The 20,942-nt window shown below is 41.1% G+C and overlaps 1 protein-coding gene across 1 annotated transcript in view; it reads right to left on the reverse strand.

Moving 5' to 3' along the window:
• RBMS3 (RNA binding motif single stranded interacting protein 3) overlaps nucleotides 1–20,942 on the reverse strand; it is a 782,080-nt gene that overhangs the window by 163,723 nt on the left and 597,415 nt on the right. The window contains exon 9 of the mRNA XM_038392245.2: nucleotides 9,767–9,846. Coding sequence (XP_038248173.2) covers nucleotides 9,767–9,846 — 80 coding nt within the window. The remainder of the gene's footprint in view (nucleotides 1–9,766; nucleotides 9,847–20,942) is intronic.

Here is a 20,942-nt window from a genome sequence, read left to right on the forward strand (position 1 = left end):
CTAGCTTTGTTCAAATGGATCATTCCTTACTTTACAAGAGTTGCACAGAAGTTAGGTCTTATATATGAAACTTTTTTTCCTTCTGATAAAGTTATGAAACCTCATATGTTAAGGGAACTTACAGGTTGGGAGAGGACCGTATTGAAAAGCGAACAGATCAGACACACCTCTGCGAGGGTATTAACAAAGATTAACAACCCATAATGTATTCAATAAAAGCTTATGGATAACTAGAAAAAGAAGTAAAGGGAATTTAAGGTAGAGGAGATGTGGTCCAAAACACAAGATTTGCTCAGTTCTGTGCCATCTCGATTAAGCTGCTAGGAATCCAATTGAAAATTTGGAATCAACTGCATTTAGCCCTAACCAGATTGGCCTTTTTTTTCTAGCAATCAGATGACTGTTTGAGCAGTTGAGTTTAACAACAGACATGGAGGCATACCTCTGCTAACATCATCAGGTTCCTCATTTTTTTTTAAACTGAAATTCATAAAGAGGTCACCACAATAACTAGAGCTTATTTTCCTTGTATGCCAATGACTGTGTTGCTGGGAGGATAATTTTCAAACTCTGATGGTGATTTTCCAAGTACACTAGGCCCTGGTCTACACTAGGAGTTGAAGTCGAATTTAGCAGCATTAGATCGATTTAACCCTGCACCTGTGCACACGACGAAGCCCTTTTTTTTTTTACTTAAAGGGCTCTTAAAATCGATTTCCTTACTCGACCCCCGACAAGGGGATTAGCACTAAAATCGGCCTTGCTGGGTCCAATTTGGGGTACTGTGGACACAATTAGATGGTATTGGCCTCCGGAAGCTATCCCAGAGTGTTCCATTGTGACCGCTCTGGACAGCACTCTCAACTCAGATGCACTGGCCAGGTAGACAAAAAAAGGCCCGCAAACTTTTGAATTTCAATTTCCTGTTTGGTCAGCGTGGCAAGCTGCAGGTGAGTGCAGAGCTCATCAGCAGAGGTGACCATGCAGAGCTCATCAGCAGAGGTGACCATGATGGAGCCACAGAATTTCAAAAGAGCTCCAGCATGCCTGAACGGGAGGTATATGGGGTATATGATCGCTGTATGGGGAGAGGAATCCATGCTATCAGAACTCCATTCCAGTTTTCGAAATGCCAAAACATTTGTGAAAATCTCCCAGGGCATGAAGGACAGAGGCCATAACAGGGACCCAAAACAGTGCCGCGTGAAACTTAAGGAGCTGAGGCAAGCCTACCAGAAAACCAGAGAGGCAAACAGCCGCTCCGGGTCAGAGCCCCATATATGCCACTTCTATGATGAGCTGCATGTGATTTTAGGGGGTTCAGCCACCACTACCCCAGCCGTGTTGACTCCTTCAATGGAGATGGAGGCAACATGGAAGCAGGTTTTGGGGATGAGGAAGATGATGATGATGAAGTTGTAGATAGCTCACAGCAAGCAAGCCGAGAAACCGGTTTTCCCGACAGCCAGAAACTGTTTCTCACCTTGGACCTGGAGCCAGTACCCCCCGAACCCACCCAAGGCTGCCTCCCAGACTTGTCAGGCGGAGAAGGGACTTCTGGTGAGTGTACCTTTTAAAATAGTATACATGGTTTAAAAGCAAGCATGTTTAATGATTAATTTGCTCTGGCATTTGCGGCTCTCCTGGATGTACTCCCAAAGCCTTTGCAAAAGGTTTCTGGGGAGGGCAGACTTATTCCATCCACCATGGTAAGACACTTTACCATTCTAGGCCAGTAGCACGTACTCGGGAATCATTGTAGAACAAAGCATTGCAGTGTATGTTTGCTGGCATTCAAACAACATCCGTTCTTTATCTCTCTGTGTTATCCTCAGGAAAGTGATATCATTCATGGTCACCTGGTTGACATAGGGTGCTTTTCTTAAGGGGACATTCAGAGGTGCCCATTCCTGCTGGGCTGTTTGCCTGTGGCTGAACAGAAATATTCCCTGTTGTTAGCCATGGGGAGGGGCGAGGGGCTAGCCAGCTGGTGGGGGGGAGGCAAAATGCGACCTTGGAAGAAAGCACATGTGCTATGGATGTAATGTTAACAGCAAGGTTTACCGTGAAAGAGTGTACCCATTGTTCTATAAAATGTGTCTTTTTAAATACCACTGTCCCTTTTTTTTTCTCCACCAGCTGCATGTGTTTCAAGGATCACAGGATCTTCTCCTTCCCAGAGGCTAGTGAAGATTAGAAGGCAAAAAAAACCCCTACACTCGCAATGAAATGTTCTTTGAGTTCATGCTGCCCTACCACACTGACAGAGCACAGACGAATGCATGGAGGCAGGCAATGTCATAGTGCAGGAAAGCACAAAATGACCGGGAGGAGAGGTGGCGGGCTGAGGAGAGTAAGTGGCGGGCTGAAGAGAGGGCTGAAGCTGAAAGGTGGTGGCAATGTGATGAAAGGAGGCAGGATTCAATGCTGAGGCTGCTGGAGGATCAAACTAATATGCTCCAGAATATGGTTGAGCTGCAGGAAAGGCAGCTGAAGCACAGACCGCCGCTACAGCCCCTGTGTAACCAATCACCCTCCTCCCCAAGTTCCATAGCCTCCTCAACCAGACGCCCAAGAACGCGGTGGGGGGCCTCCGACCACCCAGCCACTCCTCCTCAGAGGATTTCCCAAGCAACAGAAGGCTGGCATTCAATAAGTTTTAGTTTTAAACTTTTAAAGTGCTGTGTGACCTTGTCCTTCCCTCCTCCACCACCCCTCCAGGTGCTTCTCTCCTCCACCACCTCTCCCAGGCTACCTTGGCAGTTATCCCCCTATTTGTGTGATGAATTAAGAAAGAATGCATGAAAGTGAAGCAGCAATGACTTTATTGTCTCTGCAAGCGGTGATCGAAGGGAGGAGGGAAGGAAGGTTAGTTTACAGGGAAGTAGAGTGAACCAAGGGGTGGGGGTTTTCATCAAAGAGAAACAAACAGAACTTTCACACCGTAGCCTGGCCAGTCATGAAACTGGTTTTCAAAGCTTCTCTGATGCACACCGCACCCTCCTGTGCTCTTCTAACCGACCTGATGTCTGGCTGCGATTTGCCTTAACCTCCCACCCTACCATAAGCGTCTCCCCCTTGCTCTCACAGATATTGTGGAGCGCACAGCAAGCAGTAATAACAGTGGGAATACTGGTTTCGCTGAGGTCTAACCGAGTCAGTAAACTGCGCCAACATGCTTTTAAACGTCCAAATGTACATTCTACCACCATTCTGCACTTGCTCAGCCCGTAGTTGAACAGCTCCTGACTACTGTCCAGGCTGCCTGTGTACGGCTTCATGAGCCATGGCATTAAGGGGTAGGCTGGGTCCCCAAGGATAACTATAGGCATTTCAACATCCCCAACAGTTATTTTCTGGTCTGGGAAGAAAGTCCCTTCCTGAAGCTTTTGAAACAGACCAGAGTTCCTGAAGATGCGAGCATCATGTACCTTTCCCAGCCATCCCACGTTGATGTTGGTGAAACGTCCCTTGTGATCCACCAGTGCTTGCAGCGCTATTGAAAAGTACCCCTTGCAGTTTATGTACTGGCTGCCCTGGTGGTCCGGTCCCAAGATTGGGATATGCGTTCCGTCTATAGCTCCACCACAGTTAGGGAATCCCATTGCAGCAAAGCCATGTAGTATGACCTGCACATTTCCCAGGGTCACTACCCTTGATATCAGCAGATCTTTGATTGCATTGGCTATTTGCATCACAGCAGCCCCAGCAGTAGATTTGCCCACTCCAAATTGATTCCCGACTGACCAGTAGCTGACTGGCGTTGCAAGCTTCCACAGGGCTATTGCCACTCACTTCTCAACTGTGAGGGCTGCTCTCATCTTGGTATTCATGCGCTTCAGGGCAGGGAAAAGCAAGTCACAAGGTTCCATGAAAGTGCCCTTATGCATGCGAAAGTTTCGCAGCCACTGGGAATTGTCCCAGACCTGCAACACTATGCGGTCCCACCAGTCTGTGCTTGTTTCCCAGGCCCAGAATCGGTGTTCCACCACATGAACCTGCCCCATTAGCACCATGATGCCCGCATTGCCAGGGCCCGTGCTTTGAGAGAAGTCTGTGTCCATGTCCTCATCACTCTCGTCACCGCACTGGCGTCACCTACTCGCCCAGTTTCGCTTTGCAGGTTCTGGTGCGGCATATACTGCTGGATAATGTGCATGGTGTTTAATGTGCTCCTAATTGACAAAGTGATCTGAGCGGGCTCCATGCTTGCCATGGTATGGTGTCTGCACAAAAAAAAGGCGCGGAACGATTGTCTGCCGTTGCTCTGACAGGGAATTACAGGGTTGGCTTACAGGAAATTAAAATCAACAAACGGGTGGCTTTACATCAAGGAGAAACAAAGACAACTGTCACACAGAATGGCCCTCTCAAGGATTGAACTCAAAACCCTGGGTTTAGCAACCCACTAAGCTATCCCTCCCTCTGGTATTTCAGGCAGGACTGAATCTCCATTGAAGTTTCCAAGGTGCCCCGACAGACCTCACCAAAATGATTGATGGCCGTTGATTTCATGGAGGGAGGAAGGAAATGAATACAAAACAGATCTGGTCTATTTCTTGTTTTGATTCACTCCATCTATCTTTTACATCTTTGGCTGGCAGCAGACGGTGCAGTAGGACTGCAAGCCATCCACATCTCCTGGCTGCTCGGCAGAAGTTGGTGCAATAGGACTGCTAGCCATCCTCATCTCCTGCCTGCTCACCATAAGATGGTATAAATAAGACTGCCTGCAGGACTAAAGAGAATGACCTAGTCAAGTCACTCCTAATTTAGTCCCTGCGCCCGTATCTGCCCAGGTGCTCCTGACCGACCTTACTGAGGCGGCCAGGTGCACCTCGGACATGAGGAGGATGGTTTTCAGGCCTATTGCACCGTCTGCTGCCACAAGGCAATGGGTTGATGCTGCTGTGTAGCAATGCAGTACCATGTCTGCCAGCACCCAGGAGACATACGGTGACAGTGAGCTGAGCGGGCTCCATGCTTGCCGTGGTATGGCTTCTGCACAAATAACTCAGGAAAAAAGGCGCAAAATGATTGTCTGCCGTTGATTTCACGGAGGGAGGGAGGGCGGGCCTGATGACATGTACCCAGAACCACCCACGATAATGTTTTTTGCCCCATCAGGCATTGGGATCTCAACCCAGAATTCCAATGGGCAGCAGAGACTGCAGGAACTGTGAGATAGCTACACACAGTGCAACGCTCCGGAAGTCAACGCTAGCCTTGGTACTGTGGAAGTAATCCGCCGAGTTAATGCACTTAAAGCATTATGTGTGGGAACACACACAATCGACTATATAAAAACGATTTCTAAAAACCCGACTTCTATAAATTCGACCTAATTTCGTAGTGTAGATAGACCCTAGGAGACTTGATTCTCCTTGCGTCTCCATGCAGGAAGATAAGCAATTGCTAGGGGGAGGATAAAGCAAAATGATTCTATCTTTACCGAGAGGCTCAGATACAGGTTTATAACAGAGACGTATAAATTGACTAGAAGCAGTGATGAGAAACTATGTGAATATGAAGAAACTTGGACCAACCCTTTTTAGCAGCAGGTAAAAAGCAAACTAATATTACTGGCAAGGAAAGGAAAAAAGTGCAGCTTCCTACTTCAAAAGATCATATTTGTTCTGTGAGCTCTTAAGAAGTGTAATAATGAATACAGTAGAACTGACTTTTAAACATGGATCCTGGGCACACCATGCTTTGATATTATTCTGAAATGTTCACTCTATGTGAATCGATGAAACTGATCGTTCCAAATCAACTGTGTTTACAGATACAAAATCTCCATCTTACAAGGATAAAGTGAGTTCTTCTAGGTGGTCTAGTGCATAGTGAAATTAGTCAAATTATTTATTAACTGACTCTTCCATAAGTTGTAATATTCTTTACCTGGAATTGAATGATACTCAGATGAGAATTCTTAAAACTGGAGAAATCACTTCCTATCTGACCCCTGCAACCAAATGACCACTGATCAGGATAAGCAAGGAGAAAGCACATCAAACAATTCTCTCAAATGGGAACTCTTTTGGAAAATAAGATCTGATTCATATATTGTAGTTGAACGACCAGAACAAGTCATGATCATTAAAATCCAATTCCACTGTATCAGCTTGAAATACAGATAAATATGCTATCTCATCGAGATTCCTATTTTGTTTTATGTCCCACTTTTATTGCTTTGTATATCCCATTTTTGTTCCTGTTTGACATCTAAATTAATGACTACTAAAAATAAAGAAAAATATCTTTGTCTCTAACTTTCACCCTCCAATATATAGCTCTTTTTGGCTCAATAAAGCCAATTTACCATTGTTTAAATGAGGAAACCTATCAGAAGCATTCATTTAAATGTTCTACCAAGCAGAAAGAATTACTAATAGAAGAAATACAGGCATAGGGTTACATTAATTATGACTGTCATAGTTATATCTAATTTTCCTATGTGTAAGCTGGTTTTGACTAACTCTGAGACTTGCTTATAGAGTGTGTGGGTTATGATGACTGAAACCCTGCACTAACAGAGTCCTTGCTATTCCCAGTGCTACCATCAGGTGTAGCTATGATATTAGATAGGGTTGTATTGCAACCCACTGTATGCATACAGGAAGAAATGCCAAAAGTAAGGCCTCTGTATATATTTCTTTGCCCCTAACGTGATACAGCACAAATCTATCATATGCCATGTTTCAAACAGATTACCTACATCAGCTGGATCTGAAAACCTGTCAGCAAATACTTTAAGGAGAGAAGTCCATAACATGGAATATTATAGCTTGTGTTAAAAGTTACATACTCATGCATGGAGGTGATTTTACTATAATTTAGATGAACATCACATCATTCAATTACTGTATACAGTAGTTTTGCAGTTAACTCTCTTTTAATTAGAATATTGTTTGTTTTCCATGTAAGGAAATATGCAATGTATAAGAAAGAGTTTAATGTGAGTAAACAACAAGAAAACTCATTAGAAAACTACACTGATCCTGCAAAGAGTTACCCACGAGGTTACTTTCACATACTCTGAATAGTCCCAGAAAGTATGGTGGGGCTACTCAGATTGTGTAAATCTTTGCAGAACCGGGAGCTAAGAAACAGTGTTGTCAAGCACACAGAGTCAGCAGAGTGACTATGACAGTGATTTCTAAACTGCCCAACAGATGATGATACTGACAACAAGCTAGGATCCTGACAGCTGTGCCTAATTTGCATAAATTAGTTTTCATTTTTATTGTTAATATTGGTATGGCAGAAGTCACAAGGCAGTGCTGTCACAGGTCTTTTGCTTACTGTGCTAGAACTACTCAGTCTTTGAAGAAATGCTGCATTGTTGCTAGTTTTGTGATATAGAGTTTTTTTTATAGCTGGTGCAAGGGTCAACTTTGGGGGCAGAGTTGCTCCTGAAATATGAGCATTGGGTTTTGGCTGAGATTCCTGAAAGAAAGGATTGCCTGCATGCTGTTTGGACCACCTCTGTTCAAGGACTAGTATATATGGTGTAAAAATTAAAAACCCCTCTAAGATTCCATATCACTGGTTTCTCCCAATAAGAAACTGACTGGCAAGGGTTTGTAATGTGCTATCACTTGGCAGAAAGGCAATGACTTGTAAGTGCAGCCCATGGAGATTACAGGTCCCAGCATACTATGCTCCCTCTTGATCTGAGCAGAGGCCATATTGACCAAGATGTATCATTCCATGATAAGACATGCAGTTTTTGCACGCTGCAATTTTTCATTAAAAATGAGGGTGTCTGCCAACCAAACTGAATAACTGTTGGCCTAATTAGATTTATAAAATGCATTTTGATCTCTCCTGCAATATGGTCATTCTGGCTCTGAAGAAAAGCAGATATGAATGAAGTATCTGACAATGCTACGATGGGAATTATTAATACATAGCATTCATATTATATATATATATATATATATATATATGTATGGTGTACATACACGTGTCTGTATGTATATATAACCCACATTATATATTATTTCCAATTTGACTATATTCCTTGGGTAAATATATCTAAATGAAATTAGCAAAATCAAGCCATAACAATTTATACATTGCTACGCAGGCTAGTGATGAATGAGTAGTTATTTAAAAGATCCACAGCTGAATAGCTAAGCATCTACTATATGTCTTCAGCTCTCAGTTTCTTTTTCCACATCATCGTCATCATCAATAACCTTAATTTATCAACAGCAAATATTCACACCCCCCCCCAAGGCAAATCCTGATGTCAGTACTTTTTGTATTTAACCTTAAAACATTTTGAATAGGAAAGTAGCTAGAAAACCCAGAAAAAAAAAATCAGGGGAAGCACAGTGCAGGAGCAGGTGGTGTTGGAAAAGTCGCTTTGAGAACCTTTGAATCGCCCCGATTCCGCCTGCTTCAGGGGATGGCATGGCCTGCAAAGTGTTATGACCACTTGCTCTCCCATCATCCACTCCCCCTCTCCCACCCTGGGGAGCTGAGAAGAAGGAAACAACGTGGAGTCATATATGCCAGCTTTATGTGGCTTCTGCACCAGTGGAATTCTCACTGAGAACACTGTCACTCCTTTAAATCCCCTATGTACTACCAGAGAGGCATATGAGGCCCATTGTCAGAGCCTTATGTGTGGCATGTACACGCTACTGAAAACGTATGATGATGCTAAATTTTCTGCTTCTAACAGAAAATGATGAGGTTTAATTGAGTCACTGCAAGAACAAAAGATAAGTACAAAAATCATGTATTATGTAGATACCCTAAAAGCTGAAGTTTTTAAGGAGATAGTATCAATCTGAAATATAGGCAACTTTAAATAAATTAATCTATAGTAGCTGTGGATATTACAAATACTCTTGAGATCCTCTACCAATTGTTGTATTCCTAGATTTTAGTCTTCCTTCTTAGAAGAGAGAATCACACAAGCAACAGGAGAAACTGACAACAGCAAAATTGACTATGCACAAAGATTGAAATCCTGCACCACTGAAGTCACTCCCAGTGATTGCAGTAAGATTAGGATTTCACCCAAAGTGTTGTCAAATGTGGAAAGTAAAACAAACTAGGGGGCAAAAATAAATCAGAAAGAAGTGTGGTATTTAGGTATTCTTGAATGCATTAACAGAGTGTTGTTTGTTGGACAAAGGAGGTAGTTGCTCTGCTCTACCTGGTACTGGTGAGGCCTCTGTTGCTGTACTGTGTCCATCTGCGAACAGCACAATTTAAGAAAGATGTGGACAAACTGGACAGAGTCCAGAGAAGAACAAAAATGCTAAGAGGTTTAGAAACCCCTATCACTTTAATCTCAGTAAGCACAGAAATATCAGTTCAGCCTTCATTGTTCTTGTTTTTTTAAAAACTAACATTACAACACCACTACTATTTATCTATCTGGATTTTGCCCCAATTGAGAAATTCAAACAAAATCCATACAATAAAAATGGAAAATGTATACAGTAAAAATTATTGCAGTGGTTATTTAAACTTCTTTTTTGTCATAGATAAATGTTCATATAGTACTAACAAGGGCAGGGCCAACATTGTAAATTCAATGAGGATTGGAAGGTAACAGCAAAAATAAAACAATGATCATTGCTCATAATAAAAGATGTGTGTTTGCTTAGATGGGGAGACATAACAGCAAACCTATAATATTGCAACTCTCGGCATGTACTCCAGCATTCCTATCATCTAAATTGGCTAATATGCCTCAGGAATGTTTATGTTATTTTAGTGAAGAAGAAATGGGAACACTTACCTGGTACACCAGGTGGAGTTTTTAGATATTTGCCATTAAAATGTTGAATTACTACTTCACATTTTTCTGTAGACTCCATTCTGGAAAAGAAAAGGGGGAGGGAGAAGCAATTATTATTACAGTTTTAAGAAAGTGTGCAGTCAGCAAAGGAAGACCCAACACAGATGGTGAGAGAAATCTCAAAAACTGCTCTTGCTGAATTCTGCAGAGATGCAGGTGGAGCAGTTCATTACAATATGGTATTAGCTAGCAAGGAGAACTTACCACTATCAAGCATTACAGCATTTTTCCTGGCTGCATGCAGGCTGGAACCGTGGCAGTTAACAGCTTGCTTTTGTGTCTTAGGGAACACCTCAAGCAGGACATGTCAAGTGGTTCTTGAAAAAGCTCAGGACCTGATTCCAAATTTCGGATGCACCCAAAATGCCCCCAAGAATGTGCAAAAGATACAGGATCTAATTTAAAACTGAAGGGGAGTAAAATGACAATAATTCAGGATTATAAAGTGGGTGCACAACTGTTTAAAAAAAATTATTCAAAGACTAGTTATCAATGGTTTGCTGCCAAACGGGGAGGAAGAATCTAGTGGGTCTGTCATGTATCTGGTACTATTCAAGGTTTTCATAATGACTTGGATAACGGGGTGGAGAACATGCTTATAAAATCTGCAGATGGCACCAAGCTGGGATGGGTTGCAAGTATTGTGGAGGACAGAATTAAAATTCAAAATGACCTGGATAAATGGGAGAAGAAGAAAAAAAATCAAATGCACAACTACACAATGAGAAATAACTGGCTAAGTCGTAGTCCAGCAGAAAAGGATCTTGAGATTATAGTGGATCACAAATTGAATCTAAGTCAACAACTGCAGACATTTTCAAAAAAGGATATTATTATTCTGGGGTGTACTAAGAAGAGTGTAATTGTCTCATGCTACTTGGCACAGCTGAGACCTCAACTGGAGGATTGTGTCCAGTTTCCGGAGGTACAGTTTAGGAAAGATGTGGACGAAGGGGAGAGAGTCCAGAAGAGAGCAACAAAAATGATACAAGTTTTAGAGAACCTGGCCTATGAGGAAAGATAAAAAAAAATTGGGTATGTTCAGTAATGAGAAAAGAAGACTAAAGGGGGCGCTGATAAAAGTCTTCAAATATGTTAAGGACTGTTATAATGAGGATGGTGATCAATTGCTGTCAATATCTACTGAAGGTAGAGCAAGAAACAACTGCAGCAAGGGACATTTAGGTTAGATATGAGGAGAAACTTTCTAACTATAAGGATAATTAAACACTGGAATAGGCTTTCAAAGGAAGTTGTGGAATCAGCATCATTGGGAGTTTTTAAGAAGAGGCTAGATAACTCTCTGTCAGTGATAATCTAGGTCTACATGGGACTGCCTAACCATGCGGGCCTGGACTTGAGAACCTTTCATGAGTACACTTCTATGATTTCATTATTATAGAGTAAATAAATTATGAAAAATTGATTATAAAACAAAACCAACAGAAATTTGTACTTGTGAATTACTTGAGTCCAAGCCATGGATGGAGACTGACATTACTGCACAAAATCTTGTCCTGGTGAAATGACTCATCATTCACCTGATATAATTGTGAATCGTAGTTTGAAGACACGCATAGGACTGCAGCAGTAATAACAAATATGCACCTATAGGACTGAAGTGATTATAAAGAATACAAAGGTATGAGCCAAATCCTGAGCTGAGTTTATATCACTTTAAGAAATGTACAAGCCATTTTATAGGGCCTAAACGGACTCCTCAGCAGGCTGAGTGACCCTGAGAACAGTGGCTCATGCTGCACAATAGGAATTAAAATGTCTGGGGCTGGGGGCAGGGATGATGACTCATAACGAGGCAGCAAAGACACTACAGATATCACATTGTGGATTTTTTTTTCAAACTCTCTTGAAAGATTATATTCAATACTCATTCCATATTTTGATTCTGATCTAGACGTTCTTCCAGCTATGAGACTCTAATGACTTAAGTATTACTTCATTCTCACAAGTCAAGATCCTTTTAAAATGAATTCCTATACAACTCCTACCACGGACTAGTAAGGGGGGAAAGAACAACATTCTGCAGAACGTACCTATTCCCTAGAGCCTCAACCCAGCGCTGAGAGGGGTGGCTTATCTCGTTGGATAGGAGAGAATAGGATGATTAATAGTCCACGCAATACAAAATCTTTTCTTAGTTTGTTTTGGGTGAAATCATTAAAATTGTCCCTTCTGGGTTCTAACCATGAGACAGCAACTTAGATTGTTCACTTTGGCTCCATTCAGATTTAACTAAGCGAATGTCTGCAGCAAGCCTTAAGAGACCCTTGTCTCTGAAAGCATAAATGCAAGAAAAGTCTGTTTTCTGTAGCTGCGGGCGCATAGTGTCAAACCATGTTATGTTGCAACAACAGCAGTGACAATTTCATTTGAATACATGGGGCACATTTTAACAAGCCAAAGCAGCCGCGGCAAAGAATGCAATTGAGGAGCTGCCAAGTGAAAGAGCCTCAGCGCACTCCACACATTTTATGTGGGAAGGGAATAAAAGTGAAACCCACAGTGCTCTAGGATAAAAAGGCCATCTCCTGAATAGCTGTCTTAGAAAGAATGCGCCCATTTTCTTCTCAAGTTTCACAATTAACGGCTCTCAAATGCCAGCACTAGCTATCTGTAATCTGGCACACGCTTCACTTGAAACCGACACTAGCATTATCAACTTGGCCTGAAAAGGCAGCATAATAGACAAAGCCGTCTTTACATGTTCCATTCCGATGTGCTGCTGAATAACTACAACTGCATGCATTATTCCTCCATGCTACCTGAATCCTCTTGAATCTTTCAGAATGGCTGTGTGTGGCAGGTAGACCTTCCTTCCAAAAATATGTTAATTAGATCTCTAGCCATTAAGTAACACTTGAGACATCTTGAATACGTCTCCCACCTATGGACAGATGCATGAATTATAATTTTCAAATATACATATGTAGTATGTGGTGAAGTATCACCTCTTCTTTTGTTTGAGATATTTAAGGTTATAAGATCATTGGGGTGTTATGGAGACTACAAGAAATAGATATGATAATAATATTATAACTACTCCATTATGAGACCTTATTTTCAAGTGCTTAAAACTTTGCCAAACTGTCACCATTTGGGCTAAAATATTGCATGATGGTTATCTGCCTCAAGTGGATTTGGTTTAGGGACAATTTCAGCCAAACCAATTCAGCTGTTTCCGAGAACAAGATTAGGGAAAAATACATTGTTTTGCCCATATTAAAAAATTCTGGCTTCATTTGCTTTGGAAAGCTGTAGCATCCCCATGCCTTGGAACAAGGGCTTGAAATTTGACTGCTGTTGGCAGAGATGTGCTTTCACTGTCCTTGTGAAAATCTGTCCAAATCTGTCCAAGTTATAAGCGGTTTTAAAAAAAATCACATTACACCTACGTTTCTTCGATTATAGCAGCTAAATTCCCCAAGAGTCTGTCTGCACCAAGCTGGTCCAGCGTGGGGCTAAGCAGAACTTTCCCTGCAATTGTAGTTCTGGGCTGCAAGCCGGGCCAGGGCTGGGTGAGACTCAGGCATCTAAATTGAGAGCAGGAAACCTATTTCTCCTGTGCTGTCAATGACCCTCTCCTCCCTGCCCAATCCCCTTATGCAGAAGCCACAAAGAGGAGGAAGCTGTACGATTTGAATGCATAGGGGACAAGAACTGGATCTGGGGGACCAGGGAATAGACTAGCTGAAGACTGGAATCTTAGGCTGGTGGGAAGAGGGGAAAAAGGGAAACTGGGAATGGGAGTCAGAGGACTGGGCTGGTGGTGCCGTGAGCCAGTAGCTGGAAGAGACGAGACTGAAACCAGATGAGGAGGCACAGGGAGATGGGGAATGGCTGGGCAAGGAGCCTGGGACTGAGAACTAGTGGGTGAGGGAAGAAGGTGAAGGAGGGATCAGACAGATCTGATTAGGAACCAGGACTGGTTGGATAAAGAGACCGAGCCAAAGACTGCACGGGGAGAAACTGAGAAGACCCTGGGAAAGAAGAGTGGGACCAGGAGCCATTGGGGACCAAATGAGTCAGCAGTCCTGTGGAAAAAACTTGTGGGACCGTGTAAGTCAAGACTGTATCATAATGCAAACACACAAGGGACAAATTCTGGCATTTCTTAACTTTTGAGCGCTAGACTTTGCAAGCTTAATAATGTTCTTTTAACATAGTTTTTGTATACTGTATTTATATATTCTGGTAAGTGCATAATTGTATGTATGTGCAGACATATATGTGTTTGTGTGTATTTTATGTATATATATATATATATATATATATATATATATATATATATATATAGCTAATTGCAGTGCATTTTGTTGCACTGGCAAATTTTTTATTTTAATAAAAACAATGCTAAAAAGAATTCAAAATTTTCAAAAGCTATCCACCAAAGTCAGAATTTACATAAATTGGCTGTAAATTGAGTGCAAATGGGTTTTGCAATCCATACATTTATTGCTATTGCATAAGCTTTGCACACTCAAGTCACTTCTGTGAACAAAATTGTGGGTTCACAAATGGAGACCTCTGAAAAATTACCCCTTACTCGTAAGGTTTGACTTCACATAGAAAACAGGAACATTTAGAATGAAGGATAGATCCCGTGCTTCACCACAGTCTGAGGATCTGCAGTACCACACATCAGAATTTACCCTTTGGCTCTGAGAAGACAGTGAGTTAGTGCAAGGACACACTATTGGCAGCCTAGATTTCCCACACTGACTGTGAGGGGCATATTTTCAAAGCTGGCTGATCAAGCTGCACCCACCATCTATTCCTGTGCAGAAAAATCACAAGATATAAAAAAATTTGCAAGATAAACAAAGATTGAAAAATGTGTATTTGTGCACACAAAACAAATAATTGCATATATGTAAGTGGGAGGTTATATGTACAGTTTGTAAGGATGACCCTAGGTGATTGGTAAACAGGAGTTAATCTGCAAATGGAATTATAAGGGCTATGTGGCCAGGGTAATCTATTGAAATATATCCTCAGTTCTCTCTCCAACTCTTGGAGGATCTGGAGAGTCAGAGAAGGTTCTAGAGTTCTGAAAATAAAGCAATATTGTGAAATCTTTCCTCCTCCCCCACTGCATTAGCTCCTCGTATGGTTCTCCAGGCAGAAATTACAGATTATCCTTTTTGCACACATACACAGGGCCAGTGAATGGAACTATGCCAATTTTCTCCATCTGAGGATCTGGACCATAATTCCACGTTTGAATTTATATATGCTTATGTTTCCAAGGTGCAATTTAGGCACCTAAGCTTGAAAATTTAACTCTGAATGCCCTCACTGTTAGCAGGATTAAATCAAATGGTTAGTGATATTTTAGCAAAATTATTCTGGGATTTGAAGGATTTAATTATTTTTGCTTTAAGAAAGTAGTAAAAGAGTACGTCGAAGAGATTATCCTAAAATGTGCAATATCTTATTTAATAAACTGAAACAACTCATTGATGTGTTTTAGACTAGTCATTAATTCATGACTAGCAGCAGAAAGTGTTTATTACTCCTGGAAACAGTTTTGTGGGTCTCCCAATGCATTTCTAGCCTTTGCAGGTGGTGAGATATCGAAACCTGACTTCCCTATCATTCTGATTTACCATCTTGTTTTAATTTCATTGAAATTGCACTTGCTATGGGCAGAAATAACATTTGGGATTCTCATGTTACATACTGTATAAGAGCCTGATCCTTAACATGGGGCTGTGTGTGTGGGCAATAGGGCCTACCCCCACAGAGCTCAACATAGGATTGAAGTCTGCATCGTCCTTTTTTTTTTTTTTTTTTTTTTTTTAAGTAATGGCCACAAAAATTATGTAAGAAATAAAGTAAATTGGAAAACAAGATTGTAAAAATAAAGATTCTAATAATGTCACAATTTGTCATGGAAAGAGATGGATGTAAAATACCTCTGAAAAATGGGTAATACCAACTTTCTAGTGGTAAAACAAAATTGTTTCTGTTCTAGATGGTTCACAAGATATTGCTTTCAAACTCTCTTTAATAGTGAACTTTTGGTAGTAGTCCATAATTTAATGGAAAAAGTCCCAGGCACTAGACCAGTTCATGCCCTACAACAATTCTGAAGATACTAGGGTGCATCTTGTAAATATCATTGTTGGGTAAGAATTAGTTTGGAGAAAATAAGACCCCACCAAAGTCCTAGGCCAAATCCTTTTAATATTCTTAAAGGTTTGGATAATTATTTTAAAAACCCTGAATTTCCTTTTCATTTGCCTCTCTCTGTACCTCTTGATTCTGATTAAGACCAGAAATTGAGGCACTCAAATACTATAAAGAGAGCTATTCTTACTATATTTCTAGCCCAGCAGGAAAGTGTTGAAAATCTCTTAAGAAAAGCTGTTCTTATCAAATCTCCAGCCCAAATTTGCAAACTCAAGATGTTTGGATAAAGTTCATATAAAGAATTAGAATTCCGTATGCTTAATCTGAGCGAATCTTACCACCAAACCATTTGAGGTTTATCCTTCTCTAGCAAACAAAAATTTATTCTAGTTTAAAAATGTGTATTATTCCCCTCTATAGACCATTGTGGCTCCACAGGAGTCTTTATAAGTTGTTATAAATAATGGGGATCCTTCACAATGTTAGTGCAAATAAATATATAGAAAGCCTTCTGGAAATAAATCTATTGTTTAATCTTACTCATTATGCGGATTAATAAAATGCCAAGTAAAAGTTTAAGAACAAACATATATTAGAAAGAGCAACATGCTGATTAAATGGCTACTATATAACAAATATTTGATATCCTGTAATTCTCATTAAGCAATAAAACTATGTGGCTTGGTTCGCATTTACACTAAGGCCCCTTTAGACTTCTTAGTGTAAATTGTGTGAGAATTGGGCCCTGTATTTTTAAATTCCAACTGAATATTCTGAGATTTTTTAGAATTAAAGGGTCTCTGTTATATTTAAATTATGGTTCCCTTCTGTGACCCAAGGGTTCCCAAGGACACAGGAGGAATTGGAGTCAGACCCAGGATTAGCAATCAGGACCTCATAGTTAACTCAGACCACATTTTGTTCTTATGCTCTCTGACTGTGTCCAGGAAAGAGGTTTTGTTCAGGGGGAGCATGAGAGCAGGTGGGCTAAAATACAGCTGAATATTTTGGATAATCATCAAGCCACAGCAATTAGAGCTGACCTAGTCCAGTGCATGATAGTTTATTACAACACATGTTCTAGTACTTTTTTCCATCTACTATTCTTCACTCATGGAGTTTACATTACTTTATTTGAGAAACTATTACATAGTCTATGATACTTTACTGTCAAGCATTAATCATGCACTCTAGGTCCCTGTGGCTAGTCTAGGAAAGTGGTTCTCAGCCTATTTACCGTTGTGGGCCGCATATGCAGCTGTGTGTGTGTGTTATGAGGGCCACATGAACACAATACATATACTACCTATATGGACCTGAGGATGTCACATAGGCCTCAGCTGTGCTGATTGGGCAGCAAGCAGCCCATGGACCCCATATTGAGAACCACTGATCTAGGAGCCAGCTGGCAGTGGTGTGTCAGTATCTCCCTCCTGATACCTGTGTGTATGTTTGGGGGGGGGAGGGGAAGAGAAGCTGGATGCTTCCTTTTTCCTCACTCAGGAATCATGTGCAATGGAAGTAGGGGAAATCTTTGTCCCCTAAATTCAGATGTTAGAACGGTCACACCTGAGGACCAGACAAGATAGGACTAGGGCCTAGGAGGGGGACGGGAGGGGAGAGAGAGAGAAAGTGAGTGTGTGTGTGCATATGCACAGTGGGACACATGACACTGCTCCCCAAAAAGACAGTACAGGTATGTATTTTGGCTATGGGAAGAGATTGGGAAGATGTCAGGGTCTTCCTGGGAGTGAGAAGGGAAGGGTGGAGAGTTGTCTAAGAGAAAATTTGAACCCTCAAACAAATCACCTGTTCCCTACCAAACCCAGTCGATGGACCCTGCATGGTTTCATTAGCTGTAACTGTGAAACTATTTTGGCTCTTTTTCGTTCCTTCTCTTCTTTTTATCTCCTGAGGAACTGTAGCCTATTGCATGTAGTTATGGGCTTTCTTGGCATTCTCCAGGCTTTCTTCCATACTCAAGGATTTTACTACTTCCTACCATAGTACTAAACTCACGGGTATGTTTACAAATGTGCTTTCTTGAAATGTAATACCCTGCTATGGCTGCATTCTGTGAAGCCATTTCTTCCTATGGCTAACTCAGCTAGCTTGTGTTCCCTTGTAACAAACAGCCTCTCTATTGGTAAGAGGTAGATCTAGGGAGGCTTCACTGTTTGGCTGAAATCTGCATTGCTCAAATTAAAGGAACTTGTTTATCACATGAGCATACAAAATCCATGTGCCGCACTCTAGTGAGATGCTACGAGCGGCCCTTTTATAGCTTGTAGCTCACGAAAGCTTATGCTCAAATAAATGTGTTAGTCTCTAAGGTGCCACAAGTCCTCCTTTTCTTTTTGCGAATACAGACTAACACGGCTGCTGCTCTGAAATCTTTTATTAAACACCACTATATTTGAGAAAGCAGACTGAGGGCCTGATTCTCATCTCACTAGGCCAGTGTAAATCAGGAGCAATTCTATTTCCCTTAAAGTCAGTGTAAAACTATTATAAATGAGACAAGACCCTGATGAGGCCTACTATGTTGCTGCCCATGTTCCATGTTGCTTTTTTCAGTCCATGAAGTAAATTTCAGGCATCTAGTCAAATATGATTCCCGAAGCCTAAATGTAAAGTGTAACAAAGGCAATAAACATCAGGTTATTTTAATTAAAAAACCACAAACACATGCAAAGAAATTCACTCAATTAAAAACATAATTAAAAGTATATTAACCATGCAACAAAAGTAACATCAGACCCCAAAATATCTAGTCACAAGAAAAAGAAGGCAAAGTGCTTTCTCAACGTTCTTCTTTTTCTCAGGGGAGGGAGAAACATAATTGTGAAGTTCTTAACTTTGGTCATCCTCAGTGAACAGCACCATAACGTTATTTTAAGACAGTTTATGTTGGACAAATTCTCTCATGTTACTGGAAAAGGGAAATGGATGGCATGAACACACCGTTATTTCTAGCCAGACCTTGGCTGATTTATGCTACTGTCTTCTCATTCGCAGGTTCAATATTATACTGGCACCTGCTAGCACTGCAATGGTTCAGTGTCTGACTGTCAGCATTTCCAACATAAATTTCTCTTTTTGGAGGTTTATGACTTTGCTGTAAAATGTTGCTTGGGGCTGAATCTTGCAAGGTCATTTTAAGTTACAAGAGAGCAAACACAATAAAAAAAAGTTAGTGGCTTCTAACACTTTTTTGTATTTACCATTTAAAAACATCTTTACAAAAAGGCTCACTATGCAGTATAATTTACAGTGCAGAATAGAACATTTAACTACGGTGTTTATTAAAAAAAAACACCCTAGAGCATTCATATTATTTCTGTTACAAAAGAACCCATCTACATGACTACATCTGAAGAACTGCTACTTTTCAACAAAAATATCCTAAGAGTTTTTACTAGAGGATTTTAGGGCCCAATTTTTGTCTCATTCATTTAATGGGGTGTTTTAACATTGACATCAGTGGGATCAGGATTTGACAGTGTAACACAACTGATGTATCTTTCCCCTTGAGGTATGCCACCATGCCTCAGTTTCCTCTTCTTTTGTGTTGCTAAGGTAATTGCACACCACACAACTGGTGTTTCAGATTAAAATCTCCCTTTCTGGGGTCTTGTTTGTAATTAATTTAAAACAAAAGTTATGCAATCCATCACCCTTGTATCTGGGCTCTTCAGTACTTCACAGACATCCTTGGATCAGTTTTATTTTTGGTTCCTGCCCTAGCTCTCGCTATATAGGGAGTCCCACTTGTCCCGCTCCAGAGATCCAACTACAGCCTATAGTTCTTCCCCTGGCAATGTGTCCTTCTGCCAGCTGCTGTAGAGTGACCCACAGCAGCTATTTCCTAGTTCTTGCCTTCTTTCCAACTGAGCCTACAGCAGCTGATTAGTTTCCAAGTATGGCTGGAAATGACCAGCTTTTCTTCTTTTGAAAGGGCTGCATTTCCATGAGAGGTGCATGCAAACAACTTGTGCCCTGTTACAATCCCAGAGTGCTGTGTGATACAATTAAATAAAGTGACCGGATTTTTAAAGAGTGATACTTTTATGACTAATAGCAGCATTTACAGTTACACATTTTGACTTCAGAATAGTCTGATTTCATACTGTAGGGCAAATCCTCCCCTTTCCCCCTATATGCAAAAGGCTCTCTGAAAGGAAAATGGTATGGCTGAACTGTGCAAAGGGGCTGCAAAAGTGGTAATGAACGTAGGGCCAGGGACTTAGAAGAGATAACTTCACTTCACAGAGTTTTCCAACATGCAGCTGTGTAACTCAGAATCCTCTCTCAGATATCTTTTAGGGCTTGAACTGAACATAAGAACAGCAATACTGGATCAGAGCAATGGTCCATATAGGCCAGTATCCTGTCTGATACTGGCCAGTGCCAGATACTTTGGAGGGAATGAACAGAACAGGGCAATTCTGAGTCATCCCCTGTCATCCAGTCTCAGCTTCTTGCAGTTGGAGTTTAGGGACACAAGGATCATGGAGTTACGTCCCTCGATCATGGGGTTACATCTTGGCTAATAGACACTGATGGACCTAGCTTCCATGAATTTATCTAGTTCTTTGTTAAACTCAGTTATGGTTTTGGCCTTCACAATGTCCCATCACAATGAGCTTGAATGATTGTATGTGTTGTGTGAAGTACTTCCTTTTGTTTGCTTTAAACCTGCTGCCTATTCATTTCATTGGGTGATCCCCAGTTCTAGAGTTATATGGAAGGGTAAATAACACTTCCCTATTCACTTTCTGCATACCACTCATGATTTTGCAGACCTCTATCATATGCTCCTTTAGCCATTTATTTTCTAAACTGAACAGTTCCAGTCTTTTAAATCTCTCCACGTATGGAACCTGTTCCATTCCCCCAAATATTTTTGTTACCCTTCTCTGCACCTTTTCCAATTCTAATATATTCTTTTCTGAGATGAGGG

The sequence above is a fragment of the Dermochelys coriacea genome, chromosome 2 (assembly GCF_009764565.3).
Source record: "Dermochelys coriacea isolate rDerCor1 chromosome 2, rDerCor1.pri.v4, whole genome shotgun sequence".
In the NCBI taxonomy this organism is placed as follows: Eukaryota; Metazoa; Chordata; order Testudines; family Dermochelyidae; genus Dermochelys; species Dermochelys coriacea.